This window comes from Teleopsis dalmanni, chromosome 1 (assembly GCF_002237135.1).
Source record: "Teleopsis dalmanni isolate 2A chromosome 1, ASM223713v2, whole genome shotgun sequence".
Classification (NCBI taxonomy): domain Eukaryota; kingdom Metazoa; phylum Arthropoda; class Insecta; order Diptera; family Diopsidae; genus Teleopsis; species Teleopsis dalmanni.
In genome coordinates this window covers 171,137,674-171,162,421 of record NC_051846.1, presented here as the reverse complement: position 1 = coordinate 171,162,421, position 24,748 = coordinate 171,137,674, and the positions used below count along the sequence as shown (strand labels likewise).

Below are 24,748 nucleotides of genomic sequence, written 5' to 3'. Positions count from 1 at the left end.
TTAATTTTATATTTTTGTGTATATAAAGGATGAGCTGTCATATTGTTTAAAGGAAAACATATATTTTTATGGTTAAGTATTTTTTTATAATAACATATATAGCAAATATGTAGTCATTGAGCACTCATCTCATACAGATTATTTATAAAGTTAGAAGAGAAAATATTAATTTAATATTAGCTGCGTTCAATTCGTACATAGTACACATAAATCTATGGAAATATAACCAGTTACGAACTTACTGTTATACAGTAAATTCTCGATATAACTAAAGATATAATGTAAGTTATTACGAATGCATTTTATATGTGTAAAGCATATAATTTTTTATTTTTTTTTTGTGTGATTATTAGTATGACCCTTTATTATTCAGTTAGCTTGCTATACCGAGTTATTCTTTACTCAAGAATGTACTGTTTTTCCTGTTGCTTGTAGGCATAAAATACTCCTAAATACACAAATACATATTAAGCAATGTAAATTAAATAATCAAATCAATTCCTAATAATATGACTCTTTCTATGATATAATGAATTATCCCGGTTTTTAACCATTCATATGATAAACCTTTTAATATTCAAATATTTTTCTTAGACATTTTAGATAAAATTGAAGTTTAATTAGAAAGTTTGGATAGTAATAATAATGCTGATAATTGTAATATTTTATTCTGCAGTTCTCTAAAGACCATTATAAGATCGATTTTACCATAGCACTTTTTATCACTAACAACTAGTATCCTGATATTTTGAAAAAATTTGTATAAATCTGAATAATTCAAGTCAAAATATATATATTTTTGATTTGTGTTTTATATACGACAATGTAGTAACCATCCATTACAATTATGTAAGGATATATACTAGATCTTAGTAGAGAATAATGTCAAACAAATTATTACTATATACTTCTACCTAAGACATAACAAAATCTTAAGGTCTTCCCTCCTTCTCCGATAATAATAAATTATTTTTAATAGATATAATTAATATACTAGATATTATTATCGGATTAAAAGTAATAAAGTATTAGTATTAAAGTAATAAAGTATTAAATAAGTATTATATCCAAAAATTAAAGCTTCGTTGTACGAGGTTGTTTAGCGAAACGAAGGAAATAGTGCGGCGTCTGTTATAATATTATAATAGTTAACAAAATATAATTTAGCATGCAATAAAGAACTACTAATTTGACACCATTTATTAAACAATTTATTTATGGTTATTTCAATTTTGTTAGTACAAAACAAATTACAAGAAAATTTAATTCAATTTTTCAAATAAGTGGTAGTCAGTTTAGTTCAGCGGTACAAAATGCATAAATATGTATAGATTAATGCAATTAAGCACACCCAAAAAAAAATTTGAACTGAAAATTAGACAAAAATATTAGTATTAACAAAATAATAAGCATTACATTAAACTACATGTGATGTTAAACAATAATAAACTACTTCAGACTAAATAAAAAATTAAATAATGAGAAATTAAATAGCAAAAATATTAAAAAAAAAATAAAAAAAAATTAATAAAAATAAAAGAAAAAAATTAATAAAAAAATTAAAATAAAATAAATATAAAAAACATTATTTTACAAATATATAAACCTGAAGGTAAACGTATATGCAAACTATTTTACAATAAACAGCATATGTAATTTAAATGCCGTTTTCCTTTACATTACTAAGTTTACATAGATAATACTTAAAATAGTTTTTAGGACTATTAAAGTGCAACAATAAAATAAGTAATACATAATTATATATATCCCCTAAAATATGTTTATTATTGTATTTTTTTTTTTTAAAACCCATAAATTTTCAATTGAATGCAATTGGTAAAACTTTTATTTTACACTACATACAGCTATTTTTAAAAAATATATATTTTTTAATCTTCATCAAGCAAAATACAATGCCATCTATCTTTATGTATTTTACTATAAAGCTATTTATATTTATAGTACAATAAATAAAGCTATTATAATCAGTTTTTTTTTTATCTTCGTCTACTATTATTGTTACGGGATGTGGCACTGCGACCATCGGGTCTATTGTGCCACCCCTTTCTCTATCTTTCAGAAAGCTTACTTATATTCAAAGTAAACAAATGTGTTCTAATTATCGATATAACAAAATACTATCTGTATCTAATTATTGTAATAAAGATATAGTATTTTAGCGATTTAAAAAAAAAAAATGAACGAACACTTGTTTTACATATAAATGAGTATAAAAAACCTATCGTTATCTTTTCTTTGTGTATTCTAAACTTTTTAGAAATTGTTGACATATTTCTATATCAAAACTTTAGAAATCTTGCTGGGATTTAGGTCGTGTTTTTAAAAATTATATTTTTATATAATAATGTATATTATATAAACACAAATTTAGAATTAAATAAAAGATATCACAGTTATTAACTTATGTATATATTTATTTAACAATTGTGATATTTGTTCTACTACGGTTCTACTTTGTAGATCGAAATATCTGTTGAACAAATATATACATAAGTTAACAACTGCGATATAATTTATTTAATCTTATGTTTGTATAACATACCTTCTGCTCAATAAGTATCCGGATTTTGTTAACTACTCCTTAAGTAATAGACCTTTTTCAATTTGTACCATATGTCCCTTTCTTGACATATGGTACAAATTTGAGCGCCAGCTGTCAATTAGTCTGTTTACAGTAGCTGTTAATGTGAGACTACCTTAAGTGCATTTAGCGATTTTTACTATGGAAAATTCAGTTGAACAACGAGTTTGTTTGAAATTTTGTGTTTTGAACGAAATTTCATGTGTTGAAGCATTGAAAATGGTGCAGAAAGCTTACGGGGACTCTTCTTTGTCTCGAATACAGGCATACGAGTGGTATAAATCATTCATTCGTTCTGGACGTCCATCAACATCAAATACCGAAGAAAACGTGGCAAAAATCAAGAAAATTGTGTTGGAAGACCGTCGTATGACTGAAAGGGAGATTCCTCGTGACTTAAACATCTCAAATGGATCCATTCACCACCTTTTACATGATATATTGGGCATGAGACGCGTTGCAGCTCGACTTGTAAAGAAACACCTTGAGTTTTTGCAAAAAGAATACCAAAAGAACGTGTGTGAAGAAATGATTTTTGAGCATGGAAACGACTCTACATTCATGAAACGCATCATAACAGGTGATGAGACATGGGTTTATGAGTATGACGTCGAAACCAGTCAACAATCGAGCGAATGGCGCTTCAAAAACGAGCCAAAACCCAAAAAACCGCGCAAAAGTCGCTCGAAAATTAAAGTTATGCTCACTGTTTTTTTCGACTACCGCGGTGTTGTTCATTACGAATTCTTGCTAGAGGGTCATACCATCAACAAAGAATATTACCTCGTTGTTATGCGGCATTTGCGTTAGTTCATCCGTAAGAAAAGACCAGATTTGTGGAAAACCAACAATTGGATTCTTCACGGCACCACTGTCATCGCTCAGGCACCATATTCGCCAGATCTGGATCCGTTCGACTTTTTCTGTTCCCGAAACCCAAATTGCCCATATGTGCATCGCTTCAGAAGGAACATATTTTGAAGGAGATAAAATAAATTTGGAATAAAATTTAAATTTGTGTGTTTTATTTACAAAATCCGGGTACTTATTGAGCAGAAGATAAGTAATCATATAAAAGTATAATTTTTATATACACTACCGAAATGATATTCAAAATAAAATCTATATACATTATGATAATCTACTACAACGAGATATTTTGAGAGTTACGATAATATGCTGGGTGCACGTCATACTCCATACATACATACACCAGAAACACCCGGATTTTATTAAAGTTTAAACAAGCAACGTAAGCTACTAATCATTCGTAGTCAAATAATATTGGAATAACATCATTAATATTGAAAAATAATCAATATCAACATTACGTCAAAGTTGTTTAAGAATTAATGTTTTGGGTACATACTTCTTGTCGCAGTGTTGTTGATATATCAGGAAGAATGGACTGCGCTGCGGGTATCAGGTTTCAAGTGTGGAACTAAACATTCCCGGAGTGTTAGTATGTAAATAAGGGCTGAATACACAAATTACAACACTTGCGATAGCCTATCTTATGTGGGGTGTGATTTATGGCTCACGGAAAGTCGTCGGCATACGCAGTATCAGTGTTCTTTCTGTAGAACTTGTATAGAACGATGATATATTTTTTGCTAGGGTGCTGCTAATAAGTCAACAATAAGTTGTCGACGTTCGTGATGTTATGTTCTCATTGTAAAACTGCATTTTCTTGTATTATAAGCATGCAGGCAATGGGTACATTGCATAGAATTGCTACATTCAGAATATCCTACTTGTTGGGGTGCTGTTGTTATTTCAGGAGAGTCACCGACTAAAATATTATCTTATATTGAGCGTAAAGATAAAGGATGCAAAATATTCATTTATCCTTATGCTCATACTAAGAAAAGACATTAGTAGATGACTCTAATGAAATGTCAGCAATATCCCAACAAGTAGGTTATTCGTCACACTCAGAAAAATCTAGAAGCTTTCTTGATATCAATGATAGATTAGAGTACAATCATCGACATTCTGAGTAACAACATTTTTTGTATGGTACTAAACGTTCTCTTAGTTTGGGCGTGATGATAAGGGGTGGATAATATAGTATCTACATACTCAGAATAGCGAACTTGTTATTGATGTCTAAGGTAACTATATTCTTTTTGTGGGACTCAACTACACAAAATTGTAATAAATACAACAATTTTAAATATCTTTTATTATTAAGTACATTTCTTTAACTAACTGTAGTGATAAAAAAAATTTTGTGTCCTATAAAACCAAATATAAAAACTTCTGTTTTTTGTATGTAAATAGATTTATTTTACATTAGAAACGTGAAATGCTTGTTTAGGAAAATTGTATTTTGAAACCATTTATTCAATATTATTTTCAGTCTTTATAAGAAACCGAACAATAAGCACTGCAAGCTTTAATCAAAATTCCATTATATATTTTATTTTATTTTTTTTTATAAAAAATCCAAAACTTTATTTACTAATTATTTTATATTTATGCATTAATATGTATATTTATAAAACAATTATTTAAATATGTTTTAAGGTTCAAATAAATAAGGGAAATGAATTTATTGGTAACATTGTTGGTAATTGTGGTAAACAATAGGCGACATTTGATGTAGAAGATATCACAAATGTTGAACCTTACATCGACAATATATGTTAGACGTTAAACATTTGCTTCCCAAAGTTATTCTTATAAGAACTTATAAACAATTGATTCCAGAGCAGAATCAAAACAAGTGTCACTTCTTCCTTCTATGGGGGACACTCGATAAAAATTTATATTTATATTCTAAAGGTTAGCTTATTTTGCAACTGTATCAATATTTAACGAAACCTAATATATTTAAGAGATATATTCAACATATTTGTAGACTACTTCCATATTGCTTAGTACATATATAGCAACAATTAGCCATACTCAAGAAAATTACAACAAATTTTTATTCCAAAAACCTATGAAAAAGTTCGTTCGCATGACTCAAAACCTCAGAGCATAGTTTGAGTAAAAACAGATGGGCAGTCATGGTTAGTACGAGTTCAATCTCCATAAATGGAAGTGTAACTCTGCTGTAATAAATGAATGTGTAATGCTCTTGTAACTGCATTAAAAAAAAAGAAATAATGCCCAATAGTATGTTTTATTGTTTAAAGTGCATTTGTTGTTGTTATTACTAGCAGGAAGCATTATTAGAATTACAAAACGAAAACACGGGATAGTATGGTTGCTGGTATAGGTAGAGGGAAGAGGGTGTAGATGCTTTACTGTTTATAGTTTATTTCACTAAAGAAAATAGGCAAACATTTAATTGAAAACTCAGATTTGTCAGTCTTTTTTTATCTCTAAGGGAATGGATAGATACGTGAATTAAGGGAACAAAGTGAATAAAAATCAAAAATTAATATGCTCTTTACAAGTTTCTGAAATTTTAACGTATAGAAATGAACTTAATATTTTTTTTTAATTTTGTGTTATGTATTAATTAACTAACACATTCAAAATTTCTTTTTAATCAGAAACTAGTGTATTATTATTTTTTAAAAGAGCATAAAAAAGCTTTTAGTTGTATGAAATATTATAATTAAATTAGGGGATATAGATATTTATGTAATTACTTATTCTATGTTGCTTTAAAATAGTAGTGTTGTCATTTGTAAAAATCTTACAAGTTTCAAAAATTAAACAAATATTACATTTTAAAGCTACGACAATGATAAGTTATCATTTACTGAATTACCTTCGTTTGATATACCATTTTGTGATTGCGCATCATTTAATTCAGAAACCATCAAATCAGGTTCAGGAGTGTTTTGTGAATAACGGCAGATAGATGATAAGCATGCACAATTAAAATAACGTTTCTTAATCATCCAAAATTTGTCGCCGTAATCAAAGCTAATTATTAAATAAAATAAATTAAATTAGAGCTAATTAATTTTAAATATAAAATACTCACCAAATTTCTTCGCCAGCTGCTATATCACGGCAGGCAAAAAATGCAATTTTTGGAAAACGATAATCCTGATGCTCAAAGTAAACACGAACGGGTACCACGTTAGCATCGCACGAGTGATTAAAGAACCGACTAATATTGCCATAATAATTAGCGTCAATGAAGTGACCTTCTCCCAAATCAAAAAAGTAGCTGTCGTCAGTTCTACGATTTGCTTCGAATTCAGTTAGTATTTCTCCAGTATATTCCGACACAAATGATCCCTTGGGCACATTGACCAATGCACGAACACCCCATCCCTTACATGGATCTTCACATTCTGTTATTTGCATAGGTACACGTATTCCGCTCTGCACCACACGATTTTTACAAGAGAGCTGCAAAAAAAAAAGTAAATTAATTTAATAAACATTTTAATATAAGCTACAATTTTTATTATAAAGGTTTATGTTTATTCTACCACATTGTACAAATTAACAAAAGAGAAAACCAAATATTTAGTTGACCAGATAGAGATAATTGGAATCTAAGTGTGCTTTACAACTATCGCGGAATCAGTCTTTTAAATATCGCATATAAGGTTCTGCCAAACGTACTATCTGAAAGATTGAAGATAATCGTCAACCAACTGATTGGACCTTATCAGTGTAGATTCAGATCTGACAAATCCATCCTAAACCATTTGGTCTAGATATTTGACAGTGCGTCAAATTCTGGAGAAGACCCAAAAAAAGAAATCCAGCCAGAGAAACCTGTCCACTTCAACGGGGTGGGTCCAAAGATTGGACGAAGGTTTGTGTGAGTTGTAGGACAGGAGAACAAATGTACGCCGTCATGGAGAGAAGAGCAGCAGTTAGGACACACATTGGAAATACACATGTTTATGCGTGACAAGTAACTAACATATAGTAACTATTTTGCACTCGGCTATATCTTGATCTCAATTGAGCTAGGACAGTTCTTGCTGCACGGGCGAGACGTCGTTCTTTAAGAGACATGTCAAGCGGAGGCCTATTGAGAGCCTTGTTGTCAGACAATCTAGGTCTTGAAGACGAGACTGCATCTGTGTGGAGGGCCGTCAATCCACGTTTATATTCGACCTCACTGATGTTGGCTTCATTGTAAAGCGTGTCGATATATCGATAATAAGAAGGGAAGTATCGACGAATGCATCTAGGAGGGAGTCCTCTACTAGCCATGTCGCCATTGGGATGTCCACTATATACTACTATACAATTTTTGGTGGAAATATCTGGTGTAGATATCAAATAGCTTCAAAATGCTTTAATGGTGGAATAATAAGTGGAGATAATTACGATTAGTATAACTCGATTCTCCCGGGTAGTTTTAAGGTCATCACAATGTACATTCGATAACTTAGGGTGGAAGTGTTGATAGTTGCATCAGCACGCAGATTAGGTCAACCCAAACTGACTTAATCTAAAAATCTATCAAAATTTATGGATAATGTATTATTCATTAGTATCATACAAGTATTTATATACGCAATCAGTTTGTATATATCAAACTGTATATATCAAGTACATATTGCTGTACATGGTACTATAGTCTGTATACTATATATATACATCAAGCATTCAAATTTTTTACATCTATCATACACTAAATTTGACTTCAATACTTATTAAATAAAAAAATAAAATTTTAACTGTTCAGTTTAAATGGTAAATGTGATATACAATTGTTATATGAATTCTGACTATATTGGCACCTCCAAAAATTGAGAACCTTCTACCTCAGACATCATAGGGAAGAGAATGAAATTACAGCCTCTGCTAGGAGTTTGTTCAGCACTGATGCATAAATAAAAGAAATATCTAGATGACAATTTTTTACTTGATAAAGAAGCAAATCTCAATAAAGTATATGAACTTGGAAATATACTCTGAACTCATGATATCACCAATTCGAATATTTTAAGATTCTTTGTGAATTTCAAATTCATTTACATTAAAAAAGAAAGATAGGCTAACAAATTATATCAATTCTATAGGTATATACTATGTATTGTATTTTCTAATAATATTTTAAAAACGAACCTTATTGCAACCACAGACATCGTTACATTCAAATATAACAGCGGGGTCATCATAATTAAATTCAGTATTTAAACGTCCTTCAACAGTATACCAGATTTGTACAGATGCGCCCGTACATTGACAAAGGTCCGTGCTGCAACTATAATAAAAATATATATTTTATTTCTATTATTTATGTTTTAAAAAAGACATTAGTAGCCACTTACCCATCAATACAAGAGCAAATACGCATTTGTGATATACGATTATCTATTTGTATTGAATTTTGTAATATAATTGTCTTTGTAATATATTTGAAATCAGGTAACATTATATCATCAGCTTCATCCGGTGCTAACAATATTCTATCTCTACGTATTGCTTGTATAGGCCGTATCTCACGACCATTTGAGATATCACTACATATAATACGATTGCGCAGTCCAAGCGGCTTAAAGGAACGCATGTGAATATTAAAACCTACTGTACGTGCACATTCGGAATCTTCATGTGGTATACAGTCATATGGTAATTGTCCACCTTTATTTTTAATCATTAAATCAGCACCATTTGCAATGAGTGCGAGACAAAGGCGTGTAATAGAATGACGACAAGCAATATGTCTATAAAATTTGCAACATTACACTATCATAGCTACGTCATTATAAACATAAAATTATTCAACTTACAGTGGTGTATCGCCTTCAATATTTTGTACATTACAGTCAGTTCCGGCTTGTAATAATACCGTAATAGTTTCCAAACCATTGTTGTGTAGTGTTGCCCAATGCAACACTGTGTTATTATCGTTATCACAAATATCTGGATCGGCGCCATAATGCAGCAACATACTAATCAATGTATAATTATTTTATATTAATTTATCAACACACATTAATTGTTTTTATTTTTAGAACATACGTAACAATCTCAGTGTGTCCCAACTCAGCTGCCCACACCATAGCCGTCCAACCACCATCATCTTGCGCATTAAGAAAACTCAAAAATTGTGAAATACTTTTACTTGATTTGAAACTATCAACAATTAACTGTGTTGCTTCCAGATTCCCCAATTTAGCGGCGATATGAAGACAGGTCTTACCATCAGGACCCTGCAATAAGCAAAAAAGAAAAAAAAAAGTTGTTAGTTTAAATATCAAGTAAATTCATATTAAACATTTCTAAACATACTTTTATCATTAATTCGGAACCACATTGTATAAACAAATTGAGAATATCACATTTGTCTGACATTACGGCACACATAGCCGAGGTACGCAGTTCACGATCTATAACATTTATAAATTCACTTCCAACTCCCTGACACAACAGTAAGTACGCCATTTGCAGTGTACCGTAGTGGGCGACCAAATGCAAACATGTGCCATTAATAGCTTCACGCATACGTACTGTGACATCATAATCGGAAGCTGAAAAACAGATATCATTATTCTTCTATAATACTGAATTTGTGCTCGTTTATGCGAAAACTTACCAAGTATCTGTGCAACGCGTTCGAGATCATCGTTTTTTATTGCATAGAACATATCACGAGTTGAGAACTCTGGGGTTCTACTATTCCTTTCCATTACGGTTCTTTCGACCATATTACCAATAATATTCATAACCGATTCTGGTATTAATTGTTCAAAATTTATACTATTGCACCTAATTTTGTTATTTGTGTTAGATGAACCAGAAGCGCCATTTGTATTCGATGAACGATTATTACCAATAACTGGTAAGTCACCCGAAATAGACATTTTAGCTGGTTTACTATAAGAAAAAAGTATAAATACATTATAGATTAATATTCAGGAAGTACAATCGTTTTTTATATATTATAAATTTTCTAATGTATATATCTTTTAGGAAACAGAGTTGTTTTGTAATTATTTCCAGGAGCAGCCAGCTCTACATCCAAAGCTTTTTATCCATTGTGACGAACCAACTCCGCTCACCTCTCTTAACCGGGAGTGGCTCTCTTAGCTTGGTACAAAAATCAGTTATAAAGTATTTATGATTCTGTATCCGATAATATTAATTTTATTAATTTTTTATTTCTTTTTTGTCACTACAGTGATGGGTAGGCATTAGGAGCATTCGAGAAAAACATTCTTCTGAAAATTTATGGTCCCCTACAGATTGACAACAAGTATCGAATTAGATGGAACGATGAGCTTTATGAGCTATACCGCGATATTATCATAATTGCATAGAAATCACGGAGGCATTGATTGATTGATCATATCATGCGAATGGAAGAAAATGTTTCGAGTAGAAATATGTTTAACCCGGTATACGATGTGGAAAACGCGTAAGAGGACATACGCATCTTGGGCGGGAAGACCAGGTGTCTATATATATATAAAGGTGACAACTATATAAAGGCGATAATACCAACTAACGACAACAAACCATTGATCCGAGTTTGCTGGAGAATCCCGCGAATGGAACAAAATGTTTCGGCTAGAAAGAAATTGAGCCCGGTACTCGCTAGTGGAAAACGCGGACATCCGCATTTTCGGTAGAAGGATTCGGTGACCAATGATTAAAGGCAATCAATGCTACCAGCTAGTGACAGCAAAACACTAATCGAGTTTGGTAGAGAAGACTACTAGACTCGGCCAAACTCATAGAACGAAGCAGGATTGATATATATATGATATGTATGATATATTGTATATTTATTTATTATTTCCTTACCAACCTATCAAATGCCATATAGACATTTACTTGATTGTCATCAACATTCTTCTTTATACTACCGAGAAAAATCAACTCTTTGCATGATATCTTAATTATGATTGCCTACAAATTTTCATGGATTAAAGGATTCTCAATTTCGAGAGTCAAATGAGTTTTTAACTTATTACTGGTAACAAGATGTGATTAATAGCTATGATGTCGAAACAAGTGTCATACCACCCCGTAGTGCTTGAAGCACTGATCAGATACTGAACAGTTATCTGACTGATCAGATAACCAAATGACTATGACTCTATCAAACAAGTACAAGCTCAGCAGACTTTTAAGAGATACTACGACCACCAGAACAACAACCACTCTATATATTTATTTTATAAATTCACATTCATGCTTAGGTTTGAATAACAGTAATACTATATATTAAAGAAAATAACTTCGGTGCTAAAGTTTTTAAAATTCGTTGAATTGAATTGAAATTGATGTCCTATCAATTTCAAAAAATATGTAAAATAAAATTTGATTTTCAAGAAAAATTGAGTAAAACTGAGTTGTATTTAATATGGCTTCATTAGAATACGCTGTCGTTTTTGTTGCATTCAATGATAATGAGGGTGCATTTAAGATAATAATAGGGCTTCTAAAACCTAATTATTTTAGATATCGTAAAAGTTGATTAACGAGCTGGTTTAATACTAAAGCATACTAATTAAGATAAAGTAAATAAAAAGATTAAACAATTATATGATTACATACTTTTCGACAAGACAAAAAAGTACATTATCAATTAAGTATATATAGTCTAGCAGAATAAAAGCATCTTTTCTCATTGAAAATAGAGACAATTGTTGAGATTCTTTAAGGTATATGGGTAGTATAAAGAAAAAGGTAGTTGTAATGTTGAAATAATTACATTGAAGTAATTAATTATAATTAAAACAATAAGTTAGAAAAAAGTTATTAAATACATCTTTTAAAGAAACATTTTATCGTTACTTAAAGTGATTTTATTCAAAGCATTATTTATAGTCGTAATTCAATAATTATAAGATTAATTGTGATAATATCCTGACTTGATAAGGAAGGCAGTAACTTTGTCAATTTTTTTATATAAAAAATATAATTTATTATTATAAATAATAATTATTATGAATTATTATAATATATTATATATTATTGTAATATATGATAAATTATTATAATATATAATAATATATTATTATAATATATAATAATATATTATATATTATTATAATATATAATAATATATTATATATTATTATAAATATAATAATATATTATATATTATTATAATATATAATAATATATTATATATTATTATAATATATAATAAATATTATTATATATTATTATAATATATAATAATATATTATTATAATATATAATAATATATTATTATAATATATAATAATATATTATATATAATTGTAATATATAATAGTATAATTAAATAAATAATTAAATAATTAAATACAATAAATATTTCCAAGACCACTGATGATGGGTATTTGGTAATACTCGAAACAGTTGTATGGTCAGTCAAAAATTCAATTAATTAAAATAATATAAAATAAATTTTTGTTGTTGTACTTGACTACTGTTCCAAAAACCTTGTTATAATAATATAATTATTATAATATATAATAATATAATAAAATATATTATAATATAAAATAATAATATATAATAATAATATAATCAATATAGGTATTCAAAAACCACTGATAATAGATATATGATGATATCGACAACAGTTGTATAGTCAAGTCAGCCCGATAATTAATTTTATTAAAATCATTAAACATTGTGGCTTTGAATATTTCTTTACCATTATCTGCTTTTCTATTCGAAATAGATTTTTTGCCATGGGAAAAATTAATTTTCTGATTAGAATATAGATAAGATCTAAGATAACATACACATCAAAACACTAAAAAGTTGTTTCAATTTCAAATCTCAAAGTAATGACACGATATTTACAGAAAATGATCTTTAAAAAATGTATCTTCAAAATCATTACACTAACACAAAAAAGTAGTATGTATCTAGAAAAGTATTTTTACAAGTCTACAAAAAAAAAGGTAAACTTTCGAATATATAAAAAACTCATATAAATATATATATTGTTCTCAACAATTTAAACTATATGTATTAAAATTTTTAGTTAAACTTACATTTTATTTTTCTGACTAGATATAAAGACTGGCAAGGATTGGCATTTCATTGTTACAGTTGAGGTACGTTCCGGTGTATCTGTGCCGCAATGCGGACATTTTAGCACCAATGTTGGACTAGAATAACTTGTTGCAGGTTGTAAAGGATCGTAAGGACTATTAAGTATATATTTCTGTGCACATTCGCCATGAAAGAAGTGTTGTTGTTTACACAATACAAACTTTCCCTACAAATAGACAAAAAAAAAAAAAAAATAAAACAAATTATAAATTATGATCCACTAAAAGATATTAACTGTCTTCATTACCTGCGTACAGAAAACTCCACAACCCGAACAGCAATTATGTGCTTTTAAGCGTTTTTTATGATCATCACACAATATCATATAACCAACACGTTGACTGGGGCGTAATAAATTAAGGATCTGTCCATTTAATTCATTGCAGCAACCAACTTTCTGATCTTCAATATTGTCAATGGCACAACAAAATGATGACTTAGTGTTTTTGGTGAAATACTGAGATTGACTTTGACATAGGCAGATGAAATTAAGTGTTTGCTTGGGAGAAGTTGTTGGCGTGACCGTAGTTCCAACCGCCTGTATGGCATTTAATGTGCGCAATTGTGTGGATTCTATTTCTATTTGTTCATTTTCGTTACGTGAAACCGTTGACTTGTGTTTTTGTACTCTACGAGATACTTTAGCAGGAGCTGTTGTTTGTGACTGTGTTTGCGGGGGCGTCGACTCCTTAGCGGTACGTGTGCGCAAAGTAAGACTGGGTTTACTGACTTGTACACGAGTATTCGGTACAAATTCCTCATTGTCTGTAGAACTGTCAATATCGCTAGTCTCTTTATTTGTGACACGTCGTAAGCCGAGCTTATCCAAATGCTTTTCTTTTTGTTTAGCTAATCGACGTAATTGTTTTTTATTTAGTTTCTTCTCTTCAGGCGATCTGTTTAGATTCAATTTTAATGTTTTAACTTCGCTTAAAAACTTATCTACTTCTGGTGCTGGTTTTAGTGCATTCTTTACCTTAAGTGCAGTAATAGATGCTGCAATATCACGACGGTTTTTGCTAAAAAGTTTTTTTTTAATTGCATGCGAACCGTTTGGATGTTGATTATTGCTATCGTTGCTAGCTTCAGATTTCTCGCTTTTTTGCTTAGATGTACCTGGTGTGTTATCATTAGTTGAAATTTGATGCGTTGGACTTTCAAATTTAATCTCATTATTTGATTCCCAATTTTGAGCTGTTATACGTTCAATATTTTTGGTTTCGAACTCGTAACGCAGTTCATCATTTTCTAGTATTTTTGTTGTAGGTTTTATGCGTCGTTGAGATCGCTTTGGTATGAAATGTGTCATATTAGAAGATTTTTTCTTCTCTGAATTTGGTGGTGAATTTTGACTACTGTCTCCACTGCTATTGCCATTATTCGTAGTAATATTCAACACAGTTTGCTGAGTAGGTTGAATTTTTTGATTATCCAACTGTTGGACTTTAGCTTTTCGTCCACGCTTTTTTGGTGGAGCTTTCTCAATTAGCATTGTTGTCATATGTTTACGTTTGCTTGGAATATTTTCGGAATGATTTATTGCATCGACACAATCTGCCTTAGTTAGATTATTAGAAGGTAAAGGAGTTTCTGTTTTAAGCTCATCCAAACCGGGTCCCTCCTAAAGAATAGAAAAAATTACATCAATTAATTACATCAATTAAGTTTATTTTAAAAGTTATCACAATATTGATAATTTTCAAAGAACACATATTTATACACAAGAAATATTCAGATGCGAATAATTGGTACTATATTAAATTCAAAAAATTTAATATCAGCCATCAAGAATTTGTAATTTTATGTCAAGGTTTAAAAAGGGTACAGATCATTTAATGCTTAACTCTAGTTCTTTGAGCATTTAGGACGTGTGCGAGTTAGGCTAAGTTGCGTTCTAAATGAGGGGAAATTCTAAGATGAGCCGATAATGTAGTGATGTGTCGATACGTGTTGATAAATAGCTAAATGTGTGCAGTGCAAAAAATCCCAAAAAATCTCCTATTTGGTTTAGCATCAACTTAGCCTAACTCGCACACGTCCTTAGATTCCGAAGTGTGTTAGAACATTTCGGTCGAGTAAAACCAGCAGCTCGTACAGCTGTCGAATGTATGTTTTTAAGCAGATTTTAAATAGATTTGCTGTTGGAGTAGCTCCGAGAAATTCCAATTAATAGCACGTGGCCAAGTTACACACCGCTGACTTTGTTTATCGTTGTGTCTTTCTACTTTATATTAAACTGCGCATATTTCAACAACTGTTAGCAATATGCCCAAATCCTTCAAATCTCGCAATTACTGAAAATATTCCTATGAGTAGGAATCCAGAACAAAAAAATGTTGAACTTTATCGATATCTCCATTAGATATGTGAAGCAGGTAAATACCGACGTGGATGTAAATTTGATTGAACTCAATAGCTTTAAAACAACCTGACTGACTGACAGTTACACTATCTGACTAGCTATGGCTTCTCGAATAACGATTACCTGCTCCTGAAAGCATAGCAATTATCAGGAAGCCTATAATATATGAATTTATATAGCCCCCCGAAAAAACTCTACTGTCTTCACCACTATCTATTTTTAGACCGTCAGTATATATGGATAAATCCACTCCTAACGAGAGACTTATCCAATGTCTTGTCAAAACTGAGTATGGTAGAGATAAAAATGGAGATAAAAATAGAATTTTGCGTTCTCTATGAATTACAGCTCAGATTCTCGTAATATGGTTTTGAGATCTAAATAATTTGAACAACTTCGACGAACTCATTATTCCATATAAACTATATTTTTTTAATTCTTTTGTGGGGGATGCTATAAATTTTCTACTATTAGGATTTTTACTATTAATATTACTACATCACTCGCAATTACAATATTTAATTGTAATATTGTAATTGTAATCACAATTAATTACGCCCACCTTACTCACTCCCACTTTTTCCATTCCTTATCCCATATATTCGTCTTGTAATCCTTTCATGTTATCTGCTTTCAGGTCCCGGCGGGTTACAACAACAACAACAACAACAACGCCCACCTTTTATGTCTTATACTTTATATCTCCTCTTAAGTACTTAACTATATTTTTATTATTTTTAATATAATTTTTAAATATTATTTGAATAGACTTTAGCGCAACAGACAAAAAGATGCGTACAAAAAGATACTAGTCAAATTAAATATCAGTATCTGGCATTGATATGGACTAAAAGCGCATACTGAGATATTCCTGTCCTTGTTCGTTGTTAAGGAACCCTTAATGACAGGCGTTCTAATATTCATCTGAAGGGTTCAGTATCAGTTATCATTTATTCTTTATAAAACCGTGACTAATTCTATTCTAATTTATTATTTACTTTTATTATTTTATTACATTACATTTTGACTCAAATGTGTTTAATTTTTTTTTCTTTGTGTTTAATCTTTTTATGGCGGCCTCTATACACTCTCATTCGCGAAGTAGATCAAAGGATATATCTTAGAAGTTATGAGCTTGATAAATAAACGAAAATAAATATGTCTAAAATATTTTACTATTAAATAATTTGAAGTAAAATACCATGCCAAGACTTATGACTAAGTAGCGGTTAACCAAAATTAATATTTAATAGAAACCTTCCTAGATCCCCTACGTAGATAAGATAAAGAAAGATAAAATAAGTAAATAAATAACATTTGCAAATATATTTAATACTAATAATTAAAGAATCAACTAACACAATATGAAAACAGATTTTCAATACACATATTTTACATATATATATTAGGATACAAACTTTAATTAATCATTGTAGCATGCCAATTATAGTTTTGGGAATAAACGTGTAGAAAAATGGAGATAATCACAAAATAATGATGCAGCTCTGAAAATGTTTGAGAGAAAAGTTCTTTGTAAGGTCTTTAGTAATTTAAAATCAGCAACGATTACCGCATCTATATGAACAACGAGCCTTATGTGAGCTTTATCACGACATTAACGTTATTTAGTGAATTAATATTCACTCCAGCGGGTTCGCTGGATTTGTAATACCGTGAGGTTCGTTAGCGATGCTTCAGCAAAAAAGTATTTATAACAACAGTTGGAGGAATAAAACGTGTCTCTGGATGAGTGGTTGTATTAAAGAGAACCCTAGCCGACCTTACTGTACGAGATGGCAGAAGACATGCGCACAGTTAAGACGCTTGTAGAGAAGGAATATTGCATCAGGCCATATCAAAATTATAACTACATTGTAAATTAATAACGTAAAATAAATATTTAGTGCTATTTAGAAAATAAATCAAGTCTTATTTTAAAGTCAATTATGACAAAGAAACTAATTTCCAATTATAGAACTTTTCAAACAGTGATTCTTTTAAACCATACTTAAATGTTTCCACCGCTTCCCACTTAGGGAAGTAAGTACCTATAAGTACCTATAAGAGTATTAGAAATATAAAATTCTTACTGCAGTTACGAACTCCAAATTTGTTGAATATATAGAGAGTATATTTCAGAACTTCGCGGCGTTCTGAAATATATTCAATACGGAATATACCATATGAGAATCGCGACAACTTAACAGAAGCACCAAAATGCGTATTTTCAATTCAAATGTAAATGCATTCCTTTATTTTGGCTGCGAAACATGGATTCGCATTCAAAACAGATAGGAGGAAAGATACAAACATTTTTAAATAAATGCCTGCAGTAAATTCTACAAATATGGTGACCCAAGCACATATCAAATCCAGATCTTTTGATCCAAACAAATCAGAAAGCTGCTATAAACTTAATAAAAATTCGAAAATGGCATTAGATTGATTATACTATCCGACGACCAAATAAATACATTGTACGTTAAGCTTTGACGTGGAACTCACAAGGCAACAGATTTCCTGGTTCACCGGCTTTAACTTGGAGCAAGACAATTGAAACAGAAATAACAGAATCGCACAACACATGGAACGATATCTGCAAAGCAGCACGTAACAGAATATGGTTTAGGAGAATCACTGCGGCCCTATGATGCACTATGGGAAACGGACACTAAGAAGAGTAGAATTTCAAAACTTTTGTATTGTCACTAAATGTTAGCTAAGAGTATGTATCTTATTTACGCATTTCTTTGATCTCCTGAATTTTTTTTTTAAGTAACGCCTGCTATGGCAGACTCAAAAGTGTAATAGAAAAGAATTACTCTACTTTTTTAACGTAGAATTAGTAATATAGACACGAAGTGTATATCGATTCTGGACCATTAATATACATTGACACTCACTTCTTTGAACAGTGACTTACTTACTATCATTTTTGAGGTTTGTAATTAACCTATTTATTACTAAGGTTTTATATTCTTTGTAATAGTATTCAAAACACATATTGATCCAAAAGTTGAATAGTCCGAGTTAAAAATGCAACAGAATTACTAGCAAAAATTAATTATTTAATAATTTATAATAAATAAATTATTGGGAGACAAAAAATGTAATAGATTACATAGTAAGGTTGAGTTAACAGCAATGGTATCATAGAATCTTAGTTAAAAAATTTTTCAAAGCAGACTATTTAGAGTTATTGTGGTATAGAACTATAAGCTCAATGTATTATTTTTAACATATAAAACAAATTTTAAATTATGACTAATTACAATTCTTTGTTATTGGAAATATCTAACATGGCTTCTGTGTCGGCAACTATTTTATTCACTCAAATTATCTGAATAAGTACAAAATTTATTTTGGCACCAATTTTTTTCATATAATTGAATATAGATTTTAGATTCATTTTCAAATCAAATGGAGGAATTGACACGTATTTCATGTCTTTTTTTTTGTATATTTTTTTCTTTAATGCAATTATTGTACTGTAGTAATAGTTTAAAAATTAATAATATGAATCGCATTGTAGAACATTAAAGTTTTTTTGTTTTATTTTTAAGTTCTTATTGCACTTTTCTTCAAATAATAAAATAAAAATATTTATAATATTTTTTTTTAACTATTTCTATTTCTCTAAAATCAAAACAAACTAAGACAATTTTATTGTAAATTAATAAGCTCATATGAGGAAAGATTTTTACTTATCTCTTATCGCAAAACACGAAACAACTAAACTGAGTCCGCTTATCAACATAAAATATTATAGCACACCAACAAAACACACAGCGGTACACAAACAAAATTAACGTTAAAAATATTATCAAATTTAAGATATGCTACCCGTACCCACCGAACCCAATAAATGAAAATTATCAGTTATTTTTCCTTATTTCAAATTCTTACCAAAATACGAAATCCATCCATGCGTTGACCCAAACGCACACTTCTTCGCATTCTCTTGCCGTCATTAAGTAATGCCTGGGAAGCAGCATCTTTAACTTCATCTAACTGCACATCCTCATTACCTTTAATGTGGCCTAAACCTTTTTTATCAATATCTTCCACATGTTTACGTTTACGTCCAACCTTCTTCTCTGGATTGGTACGTACGGTGGCGGCCTCATTGCTGCTAACGCCACTAACACTTTCGCTTATTTCTATACTTTTCTCAGTATTTACGACATCCGTTGAGGGAATTTTTTTAGCACGTCCACGTCCACGTTTAGGTGGCGGTAGTATTTGTGCAGTAACTGTATTTGTTTTTGTTGTTATTGGCTTGGCTTGTTCCATAACAGGAGAATCAGGTGAAACGGGTTTTGGTGCATCAGTTGGTGCTGCGGTTGTTGCATGAGAAGAACCAAATTCGACTTCAGCTGTGGTAGCGACTTCAGAAAGACGACGTGCACGCCGCAAACGACGTAATGGACTGACGCTTGTAGCACGTGTATCCTAAAAATAAAGTGGAAATTAAATATGCAAACCACGCAAATAAACACTCTGAATGATTTAATTATTAAAAAATATTGCGAAACATACAAATACAATAGTACTAATAAAACATATGTTAATATATAAACTGTTGTCTCAACAATGTTAAAAATGTGAATAAATCTAAACATATAAACGTAAATTTAACAAAGATATTATACATATAGATATATATATATATATATATATATATGAGAACAGAAAAATCCGAGGAAAATTGTCTAAGAAGTATATGTTTAAGAAAAACCATTACGGCTGTATTGCAACTCGTAAAAATTGCAAAAAAATATATAATGGGATAGAATAAACCAACTATAGACATTATAAGAAAAAATAGAAAGAGAAGTTTTTTTACGTTATATAAAAAAAGATGGTAAAGTTTAAAGAACAATATTTATATAAATATTTTATATATATATTTTATAGCCGCAAATAATAGAACCATATGTATTATATCTAAAATAACAACAATTACACAAAACAGATATTATAAGCGATATAAAGCAATTAAAAAGACATTCCAAGTTTACAAGAATAACTAATAAAAAATAGCATATGTATTGTGTTATCTTAATAGTATACAAGTATTTGCCTCTATATATATGATATATATGTATATGTATAGTCTTGAGTATATAAGTACATTTAAAAGATTTGTCTTTTGACAAAAACGTGACAAGTTGCAAACTCTACTGAGTAAAAAAAAAACAGTATTTATATAAAACATTATTTTAAAAAAATACGATCTTCTAATATTAAACCCGAAGTAATATAATTAAAAGAAACAAAATGGAATATCAAGCCCCACATAACATTCCACCCTCTAAATGTTATAGTTACATAAACATGGTATAATGAGTTTCAATAAGGAAGGCAACTAATGCAACAATAAAATACAATGTAAAACCGGTTTCAGTTATATTTTTCAGTAAGTCATGTTATTGTGTAGTTGGCTTTCTTAAAGACTGGACTATATGGACGGTCAAGTGTTTCGGTGTGTACAACCAATAGTGTACTTTTTTTGTTTTAATAAATAAATATAATAATAGCTATTATGTTATATATTTATTAAAACACAAGTTATTTAATTTTTACCGGGCTTAGGTTTATCATAGTAATGATAAATGATAAAAAAAATTACATTAATTAATTTGTGTTAAAACTTTTTATTATATTTTTAAAAAATATTTATAATACAGATTTTTCAGCCTAATTCGTAGACCAACTCGTAGAAAGTTTAACACAAATTAATAGGTGTTTATTTTTTTTTTAAGCCCGGTGAAAATTAAAAAACTTATTGTTAAGATTGGTCGTATTAACAATTATTTATAAAATATATATTATATATCTATAATACGTTATATATCTATTATATGTTACAGTCAAACCTCTCTATAACAAAGTCGTTGGTGCCTACAAAAAACTTTGTTATAGAGAGGTTTTCGTTATAGAGAGGTTGAACCAAATTTTTTTTGTTTGAATTTTTTTTTTTGCATTTGATTGAGAAATATGTACGTATTTATTTTAAAAATATATTTAATTCATGTTTATTCATATATATATATATATTTATACATAACATTAAAAACATTAATTGTATATTGGTAAGCCTATAATTTTAGTTTGTTTAGACATTTCCACTTTTTCCTTATTAGGGAACTCATCCAAATCTTCTAACAAGTTAATAGCTTGCATACAAAGAAGTTTCTAATAAGTTACAATGTATTAGTTGAGTGTGTTGAGTGTTTAAATTGTATTTGAATAAATTCGTTATAGAGAGGTTTTTTTGTATGTAAAAATTTGCTTGCGTATCTGAAAAAACTTCGTTATAGAGAGGAATTCGCTATAGAGAGGTTCGTTATAGAGAAATTCGCTATAGAGAGGTTCAAATATATGAAAATCGCTGTGTCTTCAACAAAACTTCGTTATAGAAAGGAATCCGTTATAGGGCGGTTCGCCATAAAGAGGTTTGACTGTATATATCAATTATATGTTATACACCTATTATATGTTATATATCCATTATTTATTATATATTTTTTATATAAAAGGATGTACAACCAACATGCTCCAAATAAAGATATATTCTAACCATCAGCCTTCTCATAAACTGTTCCAACAACCCAACCAATTACACCAGCCTTTTCAACGCAATCAAGAATAGAGACTACAATATAATAAAATTACACCTACCCAAAGACATATTAAATAAGATTTAGATAAAATACTTAACGTAAATATAATGTTATTCTAAGTTAACTTTAAAATTAATTTTAGTGGTAACTCACTAATAAATAAAGATTTATTATATATTACTATATATAATGGATATAAGATTGCCAAGTGTTTTGGTATGTGCAAACAGTATTGATGTTTTTTTTTTGTTTTAATAAATGAATATAATAATAGATATATTATATATAAATTTATTATATCTATTATATATTCGTTATACATTTATATATATATATATTATTTAATTAATATATAACAAAATAATTAAATTTTTATATATAATTATATATAAAAAACTTTTATAACTCGAAATACCATATTGCAAAAAAAAGGTTCATAAGTCATGGAGATTTCGAGTTAAAGAATTTTTTTATAATTGTATGTAATTTGCTCTCGAAACCCTGTTGACCTCTATTTAGTTTGAACTATAGAAAAATCGAGTTATGAAAGTTTGACTATATATATATAAATTATATATGTTCATTAGGGTGCCATTAAGGTATATGGGCAATTTTTTTTTTGTAAAATCGGATGACGGCACCCCTCAGATCGGTTCATTTTACTAAAAAAATAATCTGTGTAAAATTTTAGTTCAATTAGATAAGTGGAAATGGTGCCCCAAGAGCCTCAAAGATTGGAAAATAATGATTTTTTCCATAAAATTCATCTTTGATTGCTTTTATCTCCGACATATTTAATTTTACATAAAAACTGTCTTTTTAAAAGTTATAGATCTATTTAAAATAAACAATTCACTCATACAAAGTTTTTCTGTATTTCTAATAGTTATTGAATAAAAGCAAATACAAGCTGAAATCCCCCTATTAAATTTAGGTAAGTTCAATGAATGAATTGTCTACTAAATGTGCTAGAAAATAAGTCCAATACTTGTATAGTTATATACATAAGTGAGTTTCTGTATTATTCATTGGAATGCGAAGTGAATTTGAATTCAAAGTAATTACATTAAAAAGTGTACAAGTCTGAAAGCCCAAATGTTGAACTATTTCAACGATTTCAGAAGTTTTGGCCGAAAATAAACGTTGATAAGTTTACAGTCGGCTTAGAAAATAAAAAAGTAAGAAAATCGTTAAATATGGATGATGTGTTACGAATTATAAGTTTCCTTTATAAGATTCGTAAGGATAACCAACCCAGAGATGATTATAAGGAACTTCTGGAACTTGCATTAATGTTTTCAGGAGAAAAGCCGAACTGTACCATAAAGTTTCGACCTCCTGGAGCTATACATCATGCAAGATGGATGGTGAAAGTCATGCATGTATTAAAAATATTTTTATTTAGGAAAGAGTTCAAATAATCTACAGAAGAAGAAAATTCTCTTTGCGATATATGTATATTTATTACTAAAGTGTATGTTGAAGTATGGTTTAATGCTTTGCCATCAGTCAAAGCTCATTTTCAAGATTTTAATCTTCTTTCTATTCTCAGTCAATATCAAAAAATTGTATTTGGCATTTAAGCTCAAAGCTTGTTCATTTTGCTTTTTTGGATTTAAATACATCACCTGAGACAAAGAAAAAGATGGTTTCAAATTTGAATATAGATAGTGATGACAAGGAAGTCAGGAGAGTATCAATAGATCGCGCAAAAATAACTGAAGGTAATAAGGATACTTTGCTCCAGCAACTTTAACTAAAATAAAAAAAATTATGTCGGACAAACCTAGAATTAGTACTTTTTTATTATTAGAAAGTTTAAATTTTGGAAATATTGAATTTATTTTAAATTTTTTAGAAATATTAAATTTTTTGTAAAGCTGAAGCGGACAATTACATTCATAGTACTTTCAAAGCTAGCAATTAGGTGACTTCAACTTATTTTTTGTTTTATTCAATAACTATTAGAAATACAGAAAAACTTAGTATAAGTGAATTGTTTATTTTAAATAGATCTATAACTTTTAAAAAGACAGTTTTTATGTAAAATTAAATATGTCGGAGATAAAAGCAATCAAAGATGAATTTTATGGAAAAAATCGTAATTTTTCAATCTTTGAGGCTCTTGGGGCACCATTTCCACTTATCCAATTGAACTAAAATTTCACACAGATTATTTTTTTAGTAAAATGAACTGATCTGGGGGGTGCCGCG

At 29.4% G+C, this 24,748-nt stretch overlaps 1 protein-coding gene across 1 annotated transcript in view; it reads right to left on the bottom strand.

Moving 5' to 3' along the window:
• Positions 1-1,289: 1,289 nt before the first annotated feature.
• The window catches only part of LOC119670128, a 46,783-nt gene continuing 23,324 nt past the window's right edge, over positions 1,290-24,748 (bottom strand). The window contains exons 2-13 of the mRNA XM_038080264.1: positions 19,815-20,360; positions 13,794-15,167; positions 13,486-13,712; positions 10,080-10,360; positions 9,776-10,014; positions 9,506-9,696; positions 9,274-9,435; positions 8,812-9,207; positions 8,606-8,744; positions 6,549-6,922; positions 6,330-6,487; positions 1,290-1,368 (exon numbers count right to left, since the gene is read on the bottom strand). Of these exons, the coding sequence (XP_037936192.1) occupies positions 1,301-1,368; positions 6,330-6,487; positions 6,549-6,922; positions 8,606-8,744; positions 8,812-9,207; positions 9,274-9,435; positions 9,506-9,696; positions 9,776-10,014; positions 10,080-10,360; positions 13,486-13,712; positions 13,794-15,167; positions 19,815-20,360 (4,155 nt within the window). The 3' untranslated portion in view covers positions 1,290-1,300. The remainder of the gene's footprint in view (positions 1,369-6,329; positions 6,488-6,548; positions 6,923-8,605; positions 8,745-8,811; positions 9,208-9,273; positions 9,436-9,505; positions 9,697-9,775; positions 10,015-10,079; positions 10,361-13,485; positions 13,713-13,793; positions 15,168-19,814; positions 20,361-24,748) is intronic.